Below are 22,017 nucleotides of genomic sequence, written 5' to 3'. Positions count from 1 at the left end.
ATTTCGAGAAGCACTCAACCGCAGCATCGGGTTGATGAGAGTGTATCCGACAAAATGGAGTCTCGTGGTCCCTTAAAAGTTTTGGAACATCACTTTGGCTCTAATTTGAATGATTACCTCCTGCATCGTTTCCCACCTGTTTTTCGGACCGACCTAAAGGGAACCACTATCTTCCGTCTCGCCCGTTGCTATCAGAAAGCATGGCTTGATGCCCCAGAGGATGCGAGAGCGGGTCGTCCTTGTGACTTGACTGCCGAGTTAAACGATGTTCTTGCTGCCATCAAGAAATCTTATCCAGACGTTACCGGTTTCTTCAATCAGGGAGCTCACACACCGGCTATCGTTGAGCCTCACAGCTCCAAGTTCATCTCTCACGACTGTGTATACAACTTTGTGCGCACGTTCCACCTACCGTTGCCTCCCGTGAAACAAGGGAAACCTGTCGTTGTGATAGCCCTGCCTACGGGTCCAATTTTAGCCTTGGCTTGCCTCGCAGTCGCAGCGCACTATACCGCAGCACCGCTTGCATCCGTTGTCGGGTCTGAGCAATTTGTGAACGAGGTCCTTCAGCTCCAAGCAACGGCCATCTTGATCAGAAAGGAAGATGTCGGCAAGCTGAATCTCGATGCGACGTGGATCACAGAAAATGGGATCTCAGTTATGGCTGTCAACGAGGACGAGAATCTAACGTTTAGGACTTCCATACTTAACCCGGAGGTCTCGGAGGAGAGCATGGAGGTGGTACCAAACGCTGCTGATGACATTGCATTGGTGCTCTTTACAAGTGGGACAAGCGGAAAAAAGAAAGTGGTTCCTCTCACGCTTCATACAATCCTTACTGGGGTCGCCTTTGTGATCGAATCATGGGGCTTAAGTAGTGATGATTGTTGTCTAAACATGATGCCCTTGAACCATGTGTAAGTTATGCTCTTGGCGGACGTATTCCCCTTAGACTATGCTAAACTTTGAATAGGGGTGGCCTGATCAGAAACTTGTTTGCGCCAGTAATGGCTGGCGGTTCAACTATCTGCTGCTCCGGGTTCGATGCGAATTTCTTTTGGGATCTAGTTGAGAATCAAGGACCTACTTGGTATTACGCGTCACCTACTATGCATGCGATGATTCTCGCCGAGTCTGAGTACCGAGCCGTTCCATCCTCAAAATGCAAAATACGCCTTGTGTGCAATGCTGCTGGTGGCCTTCTCCCGTCTCTAGCAACCAACTTACGCAATACTTTTCAGTGTACCGTACTACCAAGCTATGGTATGACAGAATGCATGCCCATTGCTACACCGCCTTTGACGTACGGCCTAGACCGTCCAGGAACTTCTGGCAAAAGCGTAGGCCCCGAGATAGCAATTATGAATATATCTGGAAATGCCAAGGTTGCGACTCGAGAGACAGGCCGGATCTGCGTTCGTGGCTTTCCAGTTTTCCCCGGATATCTTCGTTCTGGGCTCGACAAATCTAGCCTTGCAGAAGACGGCTGGTTCGATACGGGTGATTTGGGTTACCTTGACGAAGACGCTTACCTCTACATCACGGGTAGAGGCAAGGAAGTTATCAACCGCGGAGGGGAAATAATCTCCCCTTTCGAGATTGAGGATGCGATACTCAAAGCATCTCAGTCGTCTGATTCGCCAATCTTCAGCAGGATCCTGGATGTGATGGTATTCTCCATTCCCCACGATGTTCTGCAAGAGGTCGTGGGCGTTGTGCTCGTGACGCGGCCGGGAAAGCCTCGACCTGACCTTCGACAGCTTCATCAGGCCATTAAACATTCGCTCCACCAACCTAAATGGCCTGTTGGCATCGTATACATGGACGCTTTACCCAAAGCAAGGGGAAAGATCCTCCGCATCCGAATGGCGGAAAGACTTGGTCTCTGGCAGTTTACGGATGAGATGCTGGCATCCGAAGCGTACGTCGAAGCCGATTGTCCACCTTTGGATACTCCGATCAGCCAAAATATTCCCAGCAGAGCTTGCGTCATGGACATCGGCATCGTTCGAAGTACCGTTGACAGGGAATTGAAGGGCGATCTCACTGCTTATGTCTGTCAACATGAGAAGACTGGCCATCCAAGAGTTATCCTATTTCAGCACGATGCAGCTACGTCTCGAGACAAGCAGACTGTTATGCAGAGCCTAGAAGCAAAACTTCCAACCCTCTTACATGGATACCTGGTCCCTCGCAATGTCGAATTCATGGACGGGCCAATCCCTCGCACCCCCCAAGGCAGTGTCGACCAAGACAGCATACTCGCCACTCTTGATAAGGCTACCATGCCTCATAATGTACCTTTTGTTGAGCGAAAAGTGCGAGAGGTATTCAGCTTGGTCCTCGGTTGCTCGCCTGAAGAACTCAGCAAGCGATCCGATTTTTTTGAAATGGGTGGTGATAGTATGAAAGCCGGTCGCCTATTTTCGATTCTTCGGAAGGAATTTCGAGTTCAGTTCCCTAGCAATATTCTCTTCGCAAACAGTACCATTGGCTCGATATGTGATATCGTCGAGGAAACGCTCCCAGCGGGCGAGATAGACGAACACACCGATTTTGAAGGCTATAGTCTTCCAGGATGCGATGCCACTTACAGTTCCACGAATCCCTTATTGTTGATGATTCAGCTTATTCCGATTAGCCTTATCTACCCAATGAGGCTTGCGTTTCAGTGGTTGATGTTCATATGGATATTGAGCGTCACTGTTCTTCGATGGCCTTTTTACCACCTCATCGCGATGCGATTGATCCACCTAGTAGTCGCAATCCTAGCTGCTCGGTGGGCATCCCATTTATTTTCCCCTATTGTTGCTATCGCCATCAAATGGCTGGTTATTGGTCGCATCAAAGAGGGAATATATCCCATGTGGGGGCCTTACCATACTCGATGGTGGTTTGTGCACAAGGTGCTCCTAATTGGCGGGAAGGTAAGAAAACAGACGCTATACAAAGTATTGATACTAACCTTGCAGTAGGGTGCTTTCAATCATTTTAATTGGACTAGGAAGCTCTATTTTCGATTACTAGGGGCGAGGATTGGCAAGGGGACAGTGATACACAAACACGCCATTCTCAGTGAATATGACTTACTGGACATTGGTGATAATGTAACTGTTGATAACTGCATATGCCGACCTTTTGCAGTGGAAAGGAATACCTCGATGCTGCTTCAACGGATAAGAATCGGTTGCAATTCAAGCATAGGCCTGAAGACGGTCATTGCTCCTGGGACAGTGTTAGCTCCGGGCACTTGTATTGGGCCCAATTCATCCAGCTGGGAAACGGAAGATGCCACGGAGGCGAATCGCGACCTTTCATCTAGCAAAATCACGCAGCCGCACTGGCTGGTGAGGCTTCTATTTGTTGAACCGCTTGTTCTGCTGATTCATGGGATCTCTGCGCTCCCGTGGCTTGCAGGTCTCGTCGGAATGGTGATAAGGAGACCGAAAACGAGTGGCGACGTGTTTCGAGAAATTGCATATTGGTTTACGACACCAATTCGATTTGGATACCATTATCTGGCGCGAGTCTTAGGCGTGGTAGTGGGACCAATGGTATTCTTCCTCTTGCTCCTCATAGTGAAAAGGTTGATTGACCTCCTGTGTGGTCCTGAAAAGCACAGAAAGAGGAGTCAGCTCAAAAGGGCCCAATTCTCCCTGATGGAAAGGCTCATTCCAAATGGCGACCCAAAAATACTTTCTAGTTTGTTTGGGTCCCACTACGAACTCACTTCCGTGGTTATCAGGTTGTTGGGAGGCCGCGTTGGATCGCGGGTGTACTGGCCCGGTGTTGGTCCTACGATCCAAGATTTTAGTCTGGTCAGCATCGGAAATGATGTGGTTTTCGGCTCAAGGTCTCACATCGTGACCTCAGACGGCTTGGGTAGCGAACCTATAGTGATTGGCGACGGCGCCATGATTGCGGATCGTACTATTATACTACCTGGCACGGAGGTGGGAAGAGGTGCTATTCTTGGCACAGGCACCTTAACACGGCGAAACCGGTCTTACCCTTCGGATAGTGTGTGGGTTGGCAGCAAGGAAGGAGAAGCTCTCTGCCTAACAGCAGGCGTCCAGAAGCCATCAATGGCATCACAAGCGACATTAGTGGAGTCACCCTACTCAGCCAGTGCTTCGGTATCAGATGATACTGTCATTGAAGAAGGTTCCCCACCAGTCAAAGCCAGAATGGAGGAGAAAGCAAGTCAAGAGCACGACATAGGAGATAAGGAGATTTCCTCAACAATGACCCCTTACGGGAGGGCCTTCTATGAGAAACGGGCTCCGTACTACGTACTTGGGACGTTTGGAATCTTTTTATACTCCACGTTTATCACCATCTTCACAAGCATATATTGGAACACTGCTAGCATTGTCGGCGTCAAGATTGTCACGGAATTCCTCAAAATCCCGTCGCCTCTCTTCCGGCCTACGTGGTTCAGGCCGTTTATCATTTACGCAATCATGGTTATGAACATTGCAATAATAATGACCCTGCAAGCTGTCTTAGCGCTTGCAATAATCATCGCCGCAAAATGGATCGTAATCGGGCGGCGCCACCCCGGGAGGTATGATTGGGACCAAAGCAGCTATTGTCAACGCTGGCAGCTTTTCCTCTCAATCGAAAGACTTCGATCTGAATGCTACGCCAAAAACGGTATCATCAAGCTTATAAGCGGAACCCATTTTCTGGTCCTTTACTTCCGGTTCTTGGGAGCGAAAATCGGCAAAGACTGTGCGCTGTTTGCTGGAGGTCAGCCAAGTGTTCTCTTCACAGAACCGGACCTCCTGACGCTTGGCGATAGGGTTGCCGTCGACGATGCGAGTTTGGTATGTCACCTCAATACCAGAGGCAGATTTTCGCTCCATCAGATGAGTGTGGGAGATCGAAGCGTCCTACGGACGGGATCGCGACTACTGGCTGGTGCACAGATGATGGACGATGCCTGTCTATTGGAGCATACGCTGATTATGTCTGGAGATATTGTTGAACAGGCGGAAACGTATCAGGGGTGGCCCGCTAGTCCTTTCAAGGGGAAACGTGTGTGATGGGAAAGACGTCTTGGATAATATTTTTCACTTCATGAACAAAATAAAGATTTATAGAGTTAGAATAATGTAATCCGTATTCTTCTGCAGGGTGTAGCTTTTGCCTGATTGCCCTTTTCATCAGTCAACTTGTTTTAAAAATTGTTCTCTATTTAATAGGTTTCTCTGTTCAATAGGACTTTGACGATTATAACATCAATCCCTCGCGGCGGATCCATTTTGCCGGGGCGTTCAGCCCTGGAGACTGGAGGGCCTTCTTCCTTAGAAAAGCCAAGACAAAAGGTTCATGCCATTTACAAAAGAGTCGTCAAAAAGTCATAACAAGAGATCACTATGTCTAAAACTTAATGGATTTAAAAATTCTACACAAGAATCAAAGGGATCATAAAGAGAGAGTCATCTTCCGCAAAATCTTTGAAGCGTCCCTCCCCCAAAGCCATGAAACAGATGATATAACCCAAGCTTCTGGTGTTGATAAGGCTATAAAAATAAACTATGGCATGCCAATGACTGGCGGGTAGTTAGAAGGCGCGGCCATCAGAACTCCCAATCCTCATCAACTGATTTAATAGCCCAATCGAATTTCTCCCTCAAAGTCTTTGAGAAGAATTTCTCAATGGGCACGTCAAACTTCTTCGAAAACACTACCGTTAGGCGGGGATCGATATAATTCTAAAGAAATTAGCACTTTCATATACCTCCAGAAAAGAGATCATGTTTACTCACGATCTTAGATGTTCCCAATGCAACCTCTTTATTTTCTTCCTTATCCTGGGCTTGCAACGACATGGTTTCAATTCTCTGATCAAGTTTGGCCAGATTATTCTCAAGCTTTTCGATCGTCATCCCCTTGCCCTCGACTTCAACTTTTTTCGTCTTGTTTTCTTTCTTGAATTTTGCCTCAAGTTCCTTAGCAGCTTCAAGTCGCTGTTCCAGCTCTTTTGCCTTCATTTCCTTTTCTCCTTCAGCGCGGAGCTTTTCGTTTTCTTTTTCGAATTTCTTTTGAATTTTTTGACGCTGCTCTTCAACAAGGAAAGCTTGATGCTGTTTGACCCATTCTTCGTCAAGGTCAGAATCCAGCTGGAAAAACTCTGGACCTTTCTTCTTTTTGATTTTCGGATCAAGGTCAATCATCATCTGCTTGATACGCCATTTTTGATACGAAAGGCCTTTGATCTAATAATCACTTAGCACCGGTTTCCACCCTATGGAAGCTTCAACACTTACGCGTTCACTCAACTTTTCCATTTGGTTCGCATGGCCGGCTGCTACCGTGCGTTTATGGTTGCAAAGAATGGCAACTTTGCGATTGGCATCATTGTACTGCTTCACTTTCTCATGGACAGTCCCAGTCGCCTGCATTTGCTTCAAGAGAGTAGCCATAGTGTAAGAAGCATTATATGTACGGAAAACCTTTGCTGTAAGCCCGGGCATATAACTTGATAGGTGCTTGTTGAGCGCACTCGTCTTGTAAGAGTAAGCGATTGTCTCTCGGTGCTAGCAGTTGGAACAATGAACTTACCGTGAGTCGATCGAATATCTCGTCTCCCTCACCTTTGGGGGCCTTCTTGAAAAACTTTAGGTTTTTAAAGACCTGATGGTCGACTTCCACCTCGTCGTAAAATCGGATACTATCCTTACCTAAAAAGTCAAAGATGACTTTGTTCGGCGGCTTCAATGTGACGTGTTCGTATTTCAGTGAGCAACATCCCACTGTGTCGGCCTCATCCTCTCCTTTCTCATTACCGGCTCGAAGAGCAAATTGATCAATAAGGTAGACAGCTGTTGCTCTTTGACGGTTTGCCGTAAGCTCATCCTTGAGACCTTTCCGATAGTCTTTGCGAATTCGATCAATATGTTTCTATGACTAATGTTAACGCAACGGCAGATGAATTTGGTTCAAAGAGAACTTTTACCTTGAGCTCACGCGCTTTTTCGAACTTTTTGTAGTCACTTTGGCCCTTGATATCTGAATTCGCCGCAAGCATAACATATTTGTAATTTCCATTAATATTTTCCTGCCACATCGCCAACCATGTCCCTTCCTGGTCATGCTTTACTTCTTTCCACTTGTGACCGGGAGGTGGTGGAGGGACGGCGGCGCCTTTCCCGATATTGATAGTAATCTGTTCGGGCTGGACGCGTGTTTTAACACGTCCCGTTTTTGGATGTTCTCCACGACCACGAAACAACGCTGGGGGTTCGACACGGAAATTCCCGACTTTTTGTTTTCGGCCATCCCACATGCAATACATATACGGGGCTTCAGCGGCATCCTTCTCTGCTTTCAGGCGTTTTCTCTCTGCCGCTGGTAGGGCTTTCTTTTCCAGGCGCTTCATCTCGTAGTATTCAAATATAGGTTGGAAGTCGCATTTTTTGAAATCCTTGATTGGAACTGCGTTTCCCTGAGGGTTTTTGGCGCCCCCAGTTTTCTTGATGATGGCTGTGAAATCTTCGAAGAAATTCTTCTGAAACGTTGGATTTTCAACGTTGTGGGTTGAGTTGAGCATACTGCCAAAAAACCCGGCAACTTCTTCAGCCTCCAAGGACAAAGTAATCGGAACTCCATCATACTTCATTTTCACATTCTTGGGAAGCGGTTCGTACGGAGGCGGGAATACCACACCATTATGTTCAAGCGTGGTCCATTTGATCGTACCATCTCCCTTTGCGGGATCTTCCCACCAACGGTACTCTTCCTCTTCCTCTGCTTCAGCTTCAGCCTCTTCGCTTTCCTCCTTTTTTGGTTTAGTTCCTCCTTTGATTGCAGCCGTTGATTTTGATCTTGCGGCCTGCGGAGCCTTTTTGGTGACCGTCTTTCGGCGAAGGGGAACGTCGTCGTCACTGGGTTCCTCCTTTTTAACACCATTTGCCTGTGCTCTTTTGCTGGTTGGCTTTTGTTTGGTCGCTTGACTCGTTTGTTCGGCCTTTGCGACTCTGGCGATAGATTTCTTTTTAGCTGCATCCTCACGCTCATGTTTTCGGATAGCCTTTGCTTCCGATTCCGCACGGTGTTCAATCTCAGCCTTCTCAGCGGCGAGTTCCTCTCCTTCGGCTGCAGTTGGCGCAGGAAGCTTCTGGGCTCTCCTAGGACGCGAAAGTAAAGGCGCATCATCAGAGTCGGAATCTGGTACTTGTCGCTTTGTAGAAGTACGGCGACGCTTGCTCTACCGGAGAGTCAGCGGTCGCCGTGTGGTTGAGCGAGACCTGCAACCGAAGTCTGGCGAGAAAGGGGAAGCTTGGGGAGATGGCGTACCAGTGGCTTATCATCCTCTTCGCTACTCTCGGCTTCCGCATAGGATATGTTTGCAGCACTGGCTCTTGATTTCCGTTTGGTTTGTGCAGCGCCATTCACTTCTGCGTCTGGCATTTCCACGTCCTCATCGTCTATTGGGCCGTAACGGATGGAAACACCGGGTTTGGTTGTTTCATTCGGGGTGGGGGAGTTCGTAGATGAGGGATCAGTCGTCTTGGAAACTAGCTCCTCAGATGGATACGCGGCTGCATCGGCGGTTAGGTACAAATGTGAAGACATTCTTCGTCAAAACCGAAGCAAAAGGAGCGAGAAATAGAGTATTCTATGAAAGATAGTCTTGCTTACCTCGCGAGACCCCGTTGGCCTGCCTCTTCCCAACAAGGGGCACATCATCATCGGAAGAACTCATGATGCGAAGGGAGGGCACAGCCCCAGATTGGAGTCGAAATTGCTTATAGGGGAGTTCTAGGTAAGGTGCCGAGCGGACAGGATGGCTTGAAGATTTAAAAGCCCCCAGGAAAGCGCGCCGAATTTGAAGAAAGGCTGAGAGCCGAGCAATCTTGCGTGGAAGGTAGAGAGGGTGAAGAGCGTCGAGAGAGAACGAGGGCGGTAGGGTGACGAAGTGAGAGTTAAGAGAATGAGCCTCAGACCGTGGACAGCGACATGTAGGCAACGGATGACGGGAGGTGAGTGCGCAGCGTCCGAGGAATGAGGTTCGAATGAAGCAGAAAATCGTGGGTGCAAAGGTTTCCAAGGTTTCCTCTGGTCTTATATTGCTCACCAGCGAAAGCTACCATCCCAAAGCAGCCTAGCGCGAGCCGGCCCAACTCGGTTTAGCGCCACCTTGCCGACACGCCCATTTCGAGCAATCTTCAACCACCACCGCCAGCAGCCCGCTCTTCACCACCCGCTCCCCGTGCAATTGTCCCGTCGGAACGCCATCTGGCTGTCCCAGCACTCGTCCCTTGGGCAATCTTTGATCTGTGGCCACGTTGCCTTCCACCATGTTCTCGAGAGCTGCCCGCCCGGCCCTCAAGGCCGGCAATGTAGTCCTTGCTCGGTACGGTGACCTCTTCCCATCCGGGCTACGAATGGCGAGTCAATGCTGCAAAGCTGCTGGGAATAATACAATTTGGGTTGCAGCGGTTATACTAATGCTAGTTTTATGAAGGTCTGCACCTACCAATGCCGCCAACTTTGCGACACTCCGTGAAATCGAGGGCCGTTTGAAGTCCATCAAGAACATCGAGAAAATTACCAATACCATGAAGATCGTTGCCTCGACCCGCCTCAACAAGGCCCAGAGAGCGATGAGTGTCTCTCGCGCCTACGGTCAGACCTCAGAGACCGTCTTCGAGAACGCCGAAACCAAGCCACTCGAGAATAAGAAGACCCTCTTTGTCGTAGCCAGCTCCGATAAGGGCCTCTGCGGTGGTATCCACTCCGGTCTCAGCAAGGCGACTCGAAGGATGATGGAAGGGCAGCCGGATGCCGATATCGTTGTGCTCGGCGAAAAATCAAAGGCTCAGCTCAGCAGAACCAATGAGAAGAATATCGTCATGAGCATCTCTGGCGTTGGAAAGGACATTCCCACCTTCGCTGACGCCCAAGCCATTGCCGATCAGATCTCCCTCTTGCCAGCGGACTACGCTAGTATTAGGATTATTTACAACAAGTTTCTCAACGCCCAAAGCTACGAGCCAGTTACCATCGAGGCCTTTTCTGAAGAGGCTATCATCCAATCTCGTGCGCATACTTCCCATTCCCTGTGCTATGGCTGCGACTCCAAATACTGATAAGGTGTATAGCCAATGTCGTTGCTTTCGAGGTTGACAACGAGGTGCTCGCAAATCTCCGAGAATACGCTCTCGCTAACAGTTTGTATTGGGCTTTGGCTGAAGGACATGCTTGCGAAATTTCTGTAAGTACCCAAAAATCATCTACCACAAAATATGTGCTAACCAGCAACTCGCAGGCTCGTCGCAATGCCATGGATGTATGTGGCTCACCTTACATTGACCCTATTCAGGATTCGTGCTGACCTTATATTTATAGAACGCTTCGAAAAACGCTGGTGACATGATCAATCGGTGAGCCAACAACTATCATAGTTTCTTGCTTTCTAGTCTAACTTGGCATCACTCGCAGATTCCAAATTCTCTACAACAGACAGCGTCAAGCCGCCATTACTGGTGAATTGGTCGAAATTATCACCGGTGCTACTGCCAGTGAGGAAATGTAAGGTGCTATCTTGGCTGTTCCGCCCATCAGTGTCTCGAGGCATGTAGACTTTCCCGTACAGCTTTAGATCATGTAAACAATATTTATCTTTCATTGAAGGCTTTTGTATATGTTGTTTGGAGAGTTATCAAAAGATCTTTCGAGCAGCTACCTGTACCACTGAGAAATTGACGGGGGCGTAACCCGGTCTTCATTAACACAACCATCATCGCCTCTTTACAAATCAAAATCAATTTCCCATCAGACCTTGTGTTGCTTTTGAAGTTTTGGTGAAGCAGCACGGTGTCACGTGGAGATAAGATAAGCAGTCTAAAAGAAGCAATCTGAACACCTTGCGGTAATCTCGCCCAAGCTATTGAGGCCAGGGTGGAAGAAACACGAGCTCTCGAACCTATAAATCTTGCCCTGGCCCCAAAGACCTTCTCCCTCAATGTCATGTTCTTGAGGTGTGTTTATGGTCATCCCTCTTGATACTTTGACCTAGATTGTTGTTCGTCGAGAGCTTGGTTGCGGCCATGCACAAACAGAGCTCCTTCGCTGTCTTGCTCGCTGCACTCTTGGGAGTGCTTCCAGCGAGCGCCGACAACCTATATACTAGAAAGTCGCCGGTTCTCCAGGTCGATGCAAGTAACTACGATCGCCTGATTGCTAAGTCAAATCATGTCTCCGTAAGTTACTTCCGCTTCCTTTTCGACTTTAAACATCGCCGTGGCTGACGCCCACTCAGATTGTAGAGTAAGCTATGGTAGCAATGTCCCGCATTGGATAACCTCTCACAGTTTCTAGATTCTATGCACCATGGTGCGGCCACTGCCAGAACCTAAAACCAGCATACGAAAAGGCGGCGAGGAGCCTCGAAGGATTGGCCAAAGTCGCGGCTATGAATTGCGACGATGAGGCGAATAAACATCTCTGTAGTGTGATGCGTATACAAGGATTTCCTACACTTAGGATAGTGGTGCCATCCGACAAGCCTGGGAAACCTAAGCACGAAGATTATCAAGGCGCCAGAACCGCGAAAGGTATAGTTGACGCTGTCGTGGAGAAAATCCCCAACCACGTGAAGCGCCTCACCGATAAGGACATTGACGGCTGGTTGGCAAATTCCAACGAGACTGCAAAGGCCCTTCTTTTCACCGAAAAGGGAACCACTAGTGCACTCTTAAGGGCTCTGGCTATTGATTATCTAGGAAAGATCCATATTGGCCAAATCAGGAACAAGGAGACTTCCGCGGTGGACACGTTTGGCATTACAAAATTCCCCACCCTCGTTCTTCTCCCTGGATCAGATAAACCATCGATGGTGTATGACGGAGAGCTGAAGAAGAAGCCGATTGTCGAATTCCTTAAGCAAGTTGCGGAGCCAAACCAAGATCCTCCAGAGTCTGCTGCCCCTAAAGCCAAGACAGCAAAGCTTAAGAAGCCAGAAAAGTCGACCACCGCCGGCACCACTAGTACCAGCACCACAAAAGCTGCTGCATCGAGTGACACTCCTAAAGCGTCAGACGGCACCGAGAACCTGAAAGAACCGAAGATATATAAAGGGTCCAAAGCGCGCTCCAAGCCGCAGCAAACCGGGCCAGACCTCCGCATGTTATCCACAAGCACTGATCTCAAGACAACTTGTCTTTCTTCAAAAACTGGAACTTGTGTCCTCGCTATCGTACATGTCCCAAGTGACCCGAATGGGTTGCCGTCAACCCACACACTTGAAGCATTGGGTTCCCTTGCCGAGATTGAGCACAAGCACACCTTACGTCAAGGACGCCTTTTCCCCTTTTATGTTCTCCCGGACTTCATCGATGAAGTGCCCACAATTCAAACTGCATTAGGCCTTGAAACAGGCGGTGTGGAGATAATTGCCATCAATGGAAAACGAGGTTGGTGGCGCCGATACGATCCTTCCGACGGCAAGAACTACGGTGTTGTTGATATTGAGAGCTGGATTGATCAGGTCCGCATGGGAGAGGGCGAGAGGAGAAAACTCCCAGACGGAATCATTCCGAGTGACGGGCAGAAGACGTCCAAGCAAAAGCCAAAAGAAAAGCCAAAGGAAGAACCTGCAACTCCTCCACAAAACGAGCCGGATCCGGAACCGGAACAAGAACCTGAAGCCACACCCTCAGCCACCCCTGAAATGGAGTCGCAGAAGGAATCGAAGACCGTGGTTCACGAAGAGCTATGAGTATATTCTATGGTAAGAAGATGGTTATGTCTGATTTTCACCGTTCCTACGGCATGTACTGTATGAATATTAAGCGTAGCTTGTGATGATTAGCCGAATATGAAGGACTGGAACTGTCGCATTCCTTCAGGAATTTTTGTAGCAGAGAAGACCAAAAATTGCAAAGTTAGCAGAAATAATGTAGAGACGAGGTCATTTCAACGGGTATTAGGCTACGAGTACTCCATGATAGGAACTACTTGGCAAACCGGAATCCGATATACAGAACTAGATAGTACAACGGCAGGAAACCATAAAATATAAGACTCCTACATAACACCAAGCTCGTGCCGCATATCCAGCCAAACACAGTCCAGACAATATTTCAAACAAACATCCTACAGTACAATTTTGTCTAACCGATCAGTATTCAATTACTTTTTCCTTCCCTCAGTGCCCCGTTTTATCTTCTTCCGCTCCTTACTTCCGATTTCTTTCTCATAAATCTCCCTTGCAGTCTCGCCCGCCTTGCGTTTCGTTGGCTTAGAGGACTTGACGCTGACTGTCGGGGCGCTTCCATTCTTCTTTATCGAAGACCGAACTTGCTTCTCTGCATCGTCCCAAGCGGCGGCACCATTGTCGATTTCATATCTGTGAAAGGAGGGGGAAAGGTGAGCACATTGCGTGTCGAGATAAAACTGGAAAGGAAAAGGAGGTAGAAAGATAACAAAAAAGGGAAGAGCTTACTGGTCTAGAGGCAAGGCATCGATAAGAGCACGTTGCTTTTCTTTAAGCTCTTTATCGATTTCTTGACCACCTTCTTTGAGTTCTTGCTCCAATCCCACTTCAAGCGGTTTGAATCGCTGGTCGATAATTTCATCTTCATGGACCCCCGTAGCATCTTGTGTAGTTACGCCGAGGTCCGCAGGTGGCAACGTTTCCGCAACGGCACCTTCAACAAGCGAGCGGAAATGCGTGGATACCTTTCTAATAATCTTGATGAACATTGCCATCAACTGAGACGCTGCGACATTAAGCTCCTTCTCGACATCGTCGAAAGTTTTGCGTTGAAGGCCGATGGCGAGGAGAATTGACTGCTGAACACCAGAGAGGTTGACGGAAGGGGATAGGCGGCCGGAGAAAAAGAAGGACGCAATGGTAGGAACCATGTCGAGGATGACGTGATAATCGAGAAGGTTGTTTGCATAGCTGTCAAGTCGTTTGAGGTCGAAGGGAGAAAAGGAAGCATCAAGATCTGGTTTGGATAGGGGAACGGGTTTAACAGATGGCTCGGCCTTAGAGATCGCGTTGGCTGACTCGCCGATGCTGAGGGAGAGAACAGAGGGGAAGTCGCGGAATTGATAGGAGAGAAGGGCTAGGAAACGCTTGTGGAAATCGCTGACATAGGCGCTAAGCCACGAGGTCTCATTTGCACCAGTTAAGAGAGTTCGCAGCATGACGCACGAGTGTTCGCCGGTTAGGTCGTTTGGTGTTTGTCTGAGATATACTGGAGCGAAGCTGGCGCGTTTCCAGAACTTATGAAGAGGCGCTGTTAATCCATAACTCACGCCAACGTAATCGAGAGAATCTGGTTTCCGTTCAGAAAGTTTCCCGAATAGGGGTGGCATGGAGCGAATATCCCGGACATGGACGTTATCCTCTAGAAGGTTGGCGTTTTCCAATTCAGCATCTGTGACTCTAACCATCTCATCAGAGACTAGCTTGTCATCTTCAGATAGGCTAGCAAATTTGCCTTCATAAAAATCAACCAGGAGCTCAAGAGCGCGAGACCCATAACCCATGTTAAGGTAATCAGGATTTGTCGCGATACGAACGACTCTAGCCCCTGACAACCCGGCGAATTCCTCATCCTGGAATTGTTGGCTTACCAGCCATGGAATAAGGTCTCCACCCGCTCTTTGTCCACGACTAAGGCCGTTAAGCACACTTTGTTTGCTAATCTGACCTTCCAGCGCCACCTGAATAACGCATAGAGGTTCTGGCAATTTGGAGGAGTTCTCGTCAACGGGAGGCACGAGAACGAAGAGCTGATGAGCCGGAGCATCACTCATCAGTTGGAGATCATTAGGTGTATTTTTGTAATGGCTCGCGACATAAAGCGCCATCATTTGTTGAAGGAACTTTTCAGAGACGGGATGAAAGGAAAACAGGGTATCTCGGTTCACATAAAGTAATTCGCACTGGGATGGGTGCGGGCAACCTTGCGTATTCAATTTAGACCTCGGAAGCGTGGCATCGAGGCAAAGGACTTTATTGAGCCATTTCTCAACAGCGTCTCCTTGAGCATATCTAATGGGTTCAGATAGCGTTATCTCTCTGAGCGATCTCCCGCCCATATACTGACCCTCTGACTTTTTCACCGACTTTCCAGTGGATCGATCAGCAAGGTCTGTATCATCTTTCCCCGATTTTATTCCGCCTCTGGATTGTTCACGCAATTGCTGGATGAGTTTGAGAGATAAAGATCTTCCGGTGCCTTCATAACCGTTAATAGTAGACGCCATGAATACTAAGTATGGCCCCATCAATTTCCGGACCAGCGGTAGCGGGATTGCAGCAGCCTCGTCGATAACCAACAATTCGGCTTGTCCAAGGGCAAAAGCATCTTGTGGCTGGATATATTGGATTGTTTGCCGATGCTGCCGATGTATATTCACTCGAACAATGGCTTTATTAAAATCAGGGTTGGTTGACTGGAGGATAGTATAATCAACATGGTCCAAATAACCCAATGCATCAAATCCTTTAAAAATGAAATCAAACAAGGTCTTCAAATTTTCTGGGCTTGGAGACGTGATGAAGATGTTACTATAGCCATGAGCAACGGCCGCTGCAATTGCAACACCAAGGGCGGCAGATTTCCCCCGACCACGAGCCGCTGTCAGGGTGACCGTACTGCGCAATGTTTTTTCCGCAATGGCGTCAACGAACGTAAGGAGAGCTTTCGCTTGGTCGACCGTTTTAGCCAACGTTATCAAAGACCCAACAGGTTGCGTATCTGCGAGTTTATCCTTTATCGATAGGAGCTCTTTGCTTGCAGGCGAATTCGAATCGTCCGTCGAGTCTGCCGGGGGAAGGGGCTTCACATCCTTCCCGCCCGAAATGGGCAAAACATTGAGCTCATCATCCACCACAAGACATGTGCTGCAGCTTCCAAGAGACAAGATGAAACGCTCGTTGAACCGTGCGACCACGTCGTCATGCGCCTCCGTCCGGTACCTCGAATGTATGTCCATCGACAGTGTGTAGAGCTGTTTCAAGCTTTTCATTCCTTTCAGGAGTAAAACCACCAGCCCGCCTCCTTCGACGGTCTCAATCGTTCGTGCAAGCAGGTTTGGCGTCAGCGCTTCAAAGTCCTGCAATATACACATCCCGTAGGTATTTCCAAGGATCTTGTCTGTTTCCTTATAGTACACATAGCGGATCTGATTCAAGGTGACAAATAGCTCGAAGGGGTCTTCGGTGTTCGGGTCCCGGATGCCTCGCTTGATATCCTTCTTTATTTTCGCTTCGCGTTTCTTCCGATGGCTTGTGAATCCCAGCAGATCCTTTTTATACGCCCAGAGCACCGATTTATTCTGTTTGACGTCGACACTGGACATGATATAGTGAAGATGGACAATCACATCTTTGGCGCGGTCCCCCACGACGACGAAGAAGCTCCGTTTCTTCTCCTGCACTCCATTTCGAATCAGCGCCGGAATCCGGGAATCTAATGCCTTTCGAGGCATGGTGACTTGGATCGCGGGTGCGGCGCAAAATCGCGGAGGCACTCAAAAGCACTCGTTTCGGCAAGCGGTGATTCGATATCACAGCAATCCGCACGCCGTCCAGTCAGTCAATGGTTCACTCCAGCAGCTGCTCCTCGCCCAACAAGCTCCAGCACACAGAATCTCAATCTGGCTGTTCGGACCGCAACTTTCGATGCCTCGCGTAAAACTACTCAACCCGGCCCAGCCTGCACAACGGCAACTCCAAGCGAGTTTTCTCACGTGATGCGTACCCTGATTACATCATCACAAGTCTAGACGCTTAGTCAGCCCGCGCCCTCCACGCAAGCCGAAAGCCAGGCCGAAAAGAACGCACGGCTGGGACCGTCTGTATGGATTTATTTATATCACATTCGGTGTTGAGTTGCGATGGGGTTCTGTTGGCCTCTGCTTCTAATACCTGGAGATCCTGCATGCCTGTCTGAGCTGCCTTGGACTCAATGACGATTATCTCGCTCTCACTTCATAGCCCGGGATCTCCGAACCAAGGGACATGGCGATGTCGGTCGCATTGAGGTACAGTAGATGCTGACGACGAATAACTCAACACAGCAACATGTGCTGATGTGTATATAGTGTATTCTTTCTCAGTGCATCCTTATTATTTTTGTCGACGGAGAATTCGTTTGCTCTGAGTTAGTCCCTCCACGGCCGTCTGAAGTTATTGACGGCTAACTGTCCTTGCCTCTAGGCCAACCGGCAGCTTCAGCAACGTTTACCCTCTTCTTTTCCGGCGTCTCCCTTTTGATATCTAGTTTTATCGCCTCCACATTCCCCGCAATTAAAAATGGTCGAATGTACCCCGAATACATTCCGCTCTCAGAGTCGTCTTCCGACACTCCGCCCCCGTTGTCCCCGCCTTTGCCGTCCGGCGCACTAGAAAAACTGCGGAAGATAACCAGTGCACAGATACGGAAAACATGTCTTGTCATGGTACTGGCTGTGGTGATGCTGTGCGTGCGGGTAGAAGTACATCGTCAAGTCGTGAAACATTCGCAGTGCGCTTTGATCAATGGTTTGGTAAGTCGCACGACATCTAAAACACGTGGAGGATAACCGAGTAACATTTTTGCTTTTTTCCTTGTTCCTAGATCTTTCTACCTCTCATAGTAGCAGCGTACGAGCATTTTGGAAAAAGGCCATCCGGCAACCTGCGATTGCCAGATACTTCCAAATGGCATTTCAACTATCTATTCGCGGCGACCTTGCTCACTGCCGCTGGAATATTGACAACAATGTTGAAAAATGGATCCAAAACCACGTTTATATGCCCTTTACGAAGCCATGATTTTGGAATGACACTATTGTTACAGTTTTTGGGTGCAGCCCTTGACGTAGGCCTGACGGTGGTTTTGGGAACACTAGCCAACTGCTCTATTGGCAGACTCGACGGCACCGTCTGGCAGGCATCAACCCTCTGGGGAGTTGTGCTACTCGTGAGTCCGCTTGTTAGTGTGCACCCGAAGCAATTCGATTTAACAAGGATCCTAGGGAGCTTCGGTCATCTGGGCAGTTATTGAATTTATAATGTTTAATGTGAATATTGACAACCGAGTTCGGACCTTTTCTCCTTTATCATCTTCTTATATTCAGCATACTCTAAAACAAGGTATACTTTTTGCGGCGGTGTGCGTCTCAGCATCCAAGGCTGTAAGTGTATCACAATTGCCAATGGATTCTTTTTGGGTTCTTGATCTAATCGACGTTTAGGTGGCCCATGTTACGATTTTGACTTTGTCTTTTATTTTCTGTTCTCTTTCGGTATATTTGGCCTTGTTGACACATGTTTGGACCGTTGGTCCCCGATTTCCTGCATTGGATATCTCAAAAGCTATATTCGCATCATTCCTTATACATGGTGCTGGCTACCTATATATCCGGTCAACATTATCGCCGGGAGCGGATGGCAGGAGACTGCCACGACTTAATAGTTGGCTACGCTTGATAATTTTGGTCTCTTTGGCGGCGTCATTAATGTTTGAACTTTCACAAAACAAGGACACGAACTATCATCCGATCAGTATCCTTATATCCAATGCGAAACGCGAGCATGAGCGGTGGGTAACAAGGGCGGGTAATAGCACCACCCTCAAGGAAGCTGTTGCTGAGTATCGGAGACGTTACCACCAAGCTCCGCCTCCGTAAGCTACTGACCTTTTTGCCGGAGGAGAAGCTTGATTTCTAACACTCTCACAGTGGTTTTGATGCATGGTACGAATACGCTACCAATCGGTCGTCATTGATTATTGATGACTACGATCAAATCTATGAAGATCTCCTTCCGTTTCGAGCTCTCGCCCCCAAACAACTCCGGGATCTTGTCTTGTTAATGACTGGGGATGGGTGGAACGATATGGCGGCTGTACTGATTCGAAACGGAAAAGCCGAGCCCCAAGCGGAGATCAAGCCAACTCACCGGTGGATGCTGGAAGGCATTTCGCACATGATAGAGCCATATGCACGTTATCTTCCGGATATGGATATTGCTTTCAATATCAACGACGAATGCCGCGTCGCTATACCTTGGGAACGGCTTCAGTTGATGAAACGCGCAGTAAAAACCCGAATTCCTTTACCAGACGAGAAATTAGTCAAATCGTGGTCAGAAAATCGAGCGGAGTCTTGGGAGCGCAATTCCACCGCGGATCGGAGCTTGCGTCGTCCTTTTGTCGACCATGCCTTTGAAAGCATCTACAACCCGGTTGGGAGCTCGCTTTGCCCGCCAAACTCCAAAGCTCGTACAGCGTTCGTTTGGGATAAACAGACGCTTTGCACTACTTGTATCCAACCGCATTCGCTCGATCAATTTCTCCAGCGCTGGAAGCTATCTGGTGATATCTGTCATCAGCCGGACCTAGCCTTTCTACACGGATTTTTTCTATCACCTGCGTCATTCAAGCTTTCGCGGGACCTTTTGCCCGTTTTCAGTCAGAGCAAAGTTCCCGGCTTTAACGATATCCTTTATCCAAGTTCGTGGAACTATGTAGACAAGGTGAAGTACGAGCCTTCAGGCGATCACCCAGATCCGCCTTACTCCGAAAAGGAGCCTGTTGTTTTCTGGCGCGGCACAACGTCAGAAGGCAAAAGCATCCATGGAGCTTGGAAAGGCATGGTTCGCCAGCGTTTTATCCACCTTGCTAACAACCATTCCTCCAACCATGTCTCTGTACTCCTACCCACGGCAAAGACAGGTAAATTCGCCTACAAAACATTCAAAGGATCACAAATCCTTCCGTCTCTTGGTTTCAATACGTCCGTTTTCATTGCCGAATCCGTTGCTCGCTGCGGTGGGAATGACTGTGCCGCTCAGACCCGTGAATTCGCCACCGTACCTAGGTCTGATTTCCAGGACCATTGGAAATACAGATTTCTCTTTGACATGGACGGAGCGGGATTTAGTGGACGTTTCCTCCCGTTCTTGACGAGTCGCAGCTTGATTTTTCGCACAGCGTTGTTCCGTCAGTGGTTAGACTCGCGTCTTACTCCCTGGTTGCATTTTGTGCCGCAGGATCTGAGGCTACACGATTTCTATAGTACATTAGCGTACTTTGCGGGTGCCAAAGAAATTGACGAGGCGGGCAAAGTGAAAAAGGTGATTATGAAACCTCATGATGGTGAAGGGGAGTGGATCGCCGAGGAAGGGAGAAGGTGGGCGGAGAAGGCTATCAGGAAAGAGGATATGGAGATATACATGTTCCGTTTGCTGCTGGAATGGGGCCGGCTCACTGACGATCGGAGAGATCAACTAGGATTCTACGTGTAAGGATTTCAGAAAGCGATTCACTTTCGCTTGACGAAAGCGAGACCGTCCTGTACGTGCTTATAAAAACTCCGTTACATGGAGATTTGCTCTCTCTGCTAACGACGGGCCTTAACTGCTTGTATAATATAATGAATTTTTGCAGCTCAATAGAAAGTTTTTGTATAACTAAAGCGATGGACTTGGAACCTGAACGATTCTTCAGATTGACATATTCGAACGTGTTTGGAAAAACAGCCGGTCACGCGAACACGAGACGACCTCGCATTATCTGCTGCTCGCGGCTCCCTTGAACCTCAGTGAATCAGCTGCCAATGCGTAAGCGCATTGCGGCAAACGGCGTAACTTGCTTGCTCCGTCGTTATTTTCAACTATGGACTCAAAATCACCGGTGTCACACCTGGCACCATGCTGGTTCGAATGCTTCAAGACTTTGCTCCAGCGAGTTCTTGCTGCAAGGGAAACAGAGCTTGCATTTGCTCAAGTCATCGATGGCCTTCCCACGGCGTTTGCAGCCTTCAAATTCGGGGTAAACGACATGCGGTCAGATATCATACATCGCACAGCACCCACTGCCGACTCGCTCTCTGTGTTTCAGCAGTTCAGGGAGAATTCGACCTAGCCACCATTCAACTTGACTCGCAGGCATGTGGTTGATTCAATTAGTTATGCTGACTTTACTTGCGTCGTCGCTGACAGCACTCAATGTATACAGATATTACAACGTTATCAGGATGCCCGGCCACATTCTCTTGACTTTAGATTACATTTACTCGGTGTAGTCGCTGTGGTTATCCATGATCTTGCTATCCAAGTCTTTACAACATTTCATTCAGAGGGTGGACCTAACCACCCGGACAAAGCCCCCTGGCCCGGGGGCACCTTCATTCCCGATCTCCGTCATCCAAGCTATATGTGTTGGCACCAGTATCCCCGTGGCCCCGCAGAGCTTGTGGGTTATTGGGCCGAGGCAGAAATCTTTGGAGGTGTAGTCGTGTTTGAGCACGGCTCGAATGATGAAGTATGTATTTCCCCATGCTCTTTTGATATAAGCCAACATTCGAAAATACCTGCTGTTAGAACACAGCGTTAACAATTTTTTTTCACAAGCTCCGAGGCGTTCACATTCATCCTCCATTTCAACCGCTGTTCAAGCTTTCAGAAAGTCAACTTGATGAATTTATCAACCTCTCGCAATCATCACAGGTACAACCCTCCCCTGGCCAGAGATCAGAATCGAAGATATTCGGCCAATTTGCCCCTGAGCAGCATACCTGCACAATTATCGATGATATCGGGTTGTACCCGCATATATACCGTGATAAATATGAACGAGTACCGAAGATACGACTACTAGAAGGAGAACATAGATGCGTACAACGCGGAATGGTGACAGAGGAGATGAGGGAGTTTGTCAAGGCTTTGCCACGCTAATATGAGCTTTTTCTACTCCTAGCCTTTCAGGTAATACATCTAGGCGCGCAGATCTGAACATCATAAATCTAGCAGGTATTAAAAACGTTATCTGAGCGAAACATGATCAAAAAGAAGGACTGCTAGCTAAAAAAGTATAAACATTGGTAGAGAATTGCTACATGAGAAGATATCTATATATAGAATATATATTATCAAGACAATTAGTATCTTAAAAATACAAACTGTGATCAGCACCGTGAAAGAAACCTATCCGTACTTCATGCATAATAAATTTCAAATCCAAAAGTGCATATCCTAGGTATCTATCTTCCACTCGCTCA

General features: G+C 48.3%; 6 protein-coding genes across 6 annotated transcripts; 4 read left to right on the top strand and 2 right to left on the bottom strand.

Moving 5' to 3' along the window:
• Positions 1-54: 54 nt before the first annotated feature.
• On the top strand, positions 55-5,048 carry UREG_06697 (uncharacterized protein; the record flags this gene model as incomplete). Its single annotated transcript, XM_002583684.1, has 3 exons — positions 55-917; positions 974-2,927; positions 2,976-5,048. 3 exons carry the CDS (start codon positions 55-57, stop codon positions 5,046-5,048), a joined length of 4,890 nt encoding a protein of 1,629 aa, XP_002583730.1.
• A 537-nt stretch (positions 5,049-5,585) lies between these two features.
• UREG_06696 (DNA topoisomerase I) lies at positions 5,586-8,713 on the bottom strand (the record flags this gene model as incomplete). Its single annotated transcript, XM_002583683.1, has 7 exons — positions 5,586-5,720; positions 5,775-6,224; positions 6,276-6,461; positions 6,571-6,909; positions 6,965-8,215; positions 8,305-8,549; positions 8,650-8,713. The coding sequence occupies 7 exons, from the start codon at positions 8,711-8,713 to the stop codon at positions 5,586-5,588; spliced, it is 2,670 nt and encodes an 889-aa protein (XP_002583729.1).
• A 595-nt stretch (positions 8,714-9,308) lies between these two features.
• UREG_06695 (ATP synthase F1, gamma subunit) lies at positions 9,309-10,546 on the top strand (the record flags this gene model as incomplete). Its single annotated transcript, XM_002583682.1, has 6 exons — positions 9,309-9,364; positions 9,476-10,050; positions 10,113-10,225; positions 10,280-10,300; positions 10,360-10,394; positions 10,453-10,546. 6 exons carry the CDS (start codon positions 9,309-9,311, stop codon positions 10,544-10,546), a joined length of 894 nt encoding a protein of 297 aa, XP_002583728.1.
• A 659-nt stretch (positions 10,547-11,205) lies between these two features.
• Positions 11,206-12,730, top strand: UREG_06694 (uncharacterized protein; the record flags this gene model as incomplete). Its single annotated transcript, XM_002583681.1, has 2 exons — positions 11,206-11,213; positions 11,332-12,730. The coding sequence occupies 2 exons, from the start codon at positions 11,206-11,208 to the stop codon at positions 12,728-12,730; spliced, it is 1,407 nt and encodes a 468-aa protein (XP_002583727.1).
• Positions 12,731-13,295: 565 nt separating this feature from the next.
• On the bottom strand, positions 13,296-16,461 carry UREG_06693 (uncharacterized protein; the record flags this gene model as incomplete). Its single annotated transcript, XM_002583680.1, has 2 exons — positions 13,296-13,407; positions 13,457-16,461. 2 exons carry the CDS (start codon positions 16,459-16,461, stop codon positions 13,296-13,298), a joined length of 3,117 nt encoding a protein of 1,038 aa, XP_002583726.1.
• A 532-nt stretch (positions 16,462-16,993) lies between these two features.
• UREG_06692 (uncharacterized protein) lies at positions 16,994-21,694 on the top strand (the record flags this gene model as incomplete). Its single annotated transcript, XM_002583679.1, has 10 exons — positions 16,994-17,016; positions 17,077-17,135; positions 17,192-17,520; positions 17,592-17,936; positions 18,094-18,150; positions 18,499-18,641; positions 18,697-20,259; positions 20,498-20,578; positions 21,023-21,281; positions 21,371-21,694. 10 exons carry the CDS (start codon positions 16,994-16,996, stop codon positions 21,692-21,694), a joined length of 3,183 nt encoding a protein of 1,060 aa, XP_002583725.1.
• Between the last annotated feature and the right edge of the window lie 323 nt (positions 21,695-22,017).

Source organism: Uncinocarpus reesii, genomic scaffold (assembly GCF_000003515.1).
Source record: "Uncinocarpus reesii 1704 scaffold_4 genomic scaffold, whole genome shotgun sequence".
Lineage (NCBI taxonomy): Eukaryota > Fungi > Ascomycota > Eurotiomycetes > Onygenales > Onygenaceae > Uncinocarpus > Uncinocarpus reesii.
The sequence above is the reverse complement of the archived record's forward strand: the minus strand, read 5'-3'. Positions and strand labels throughout refer to the sequence as shown.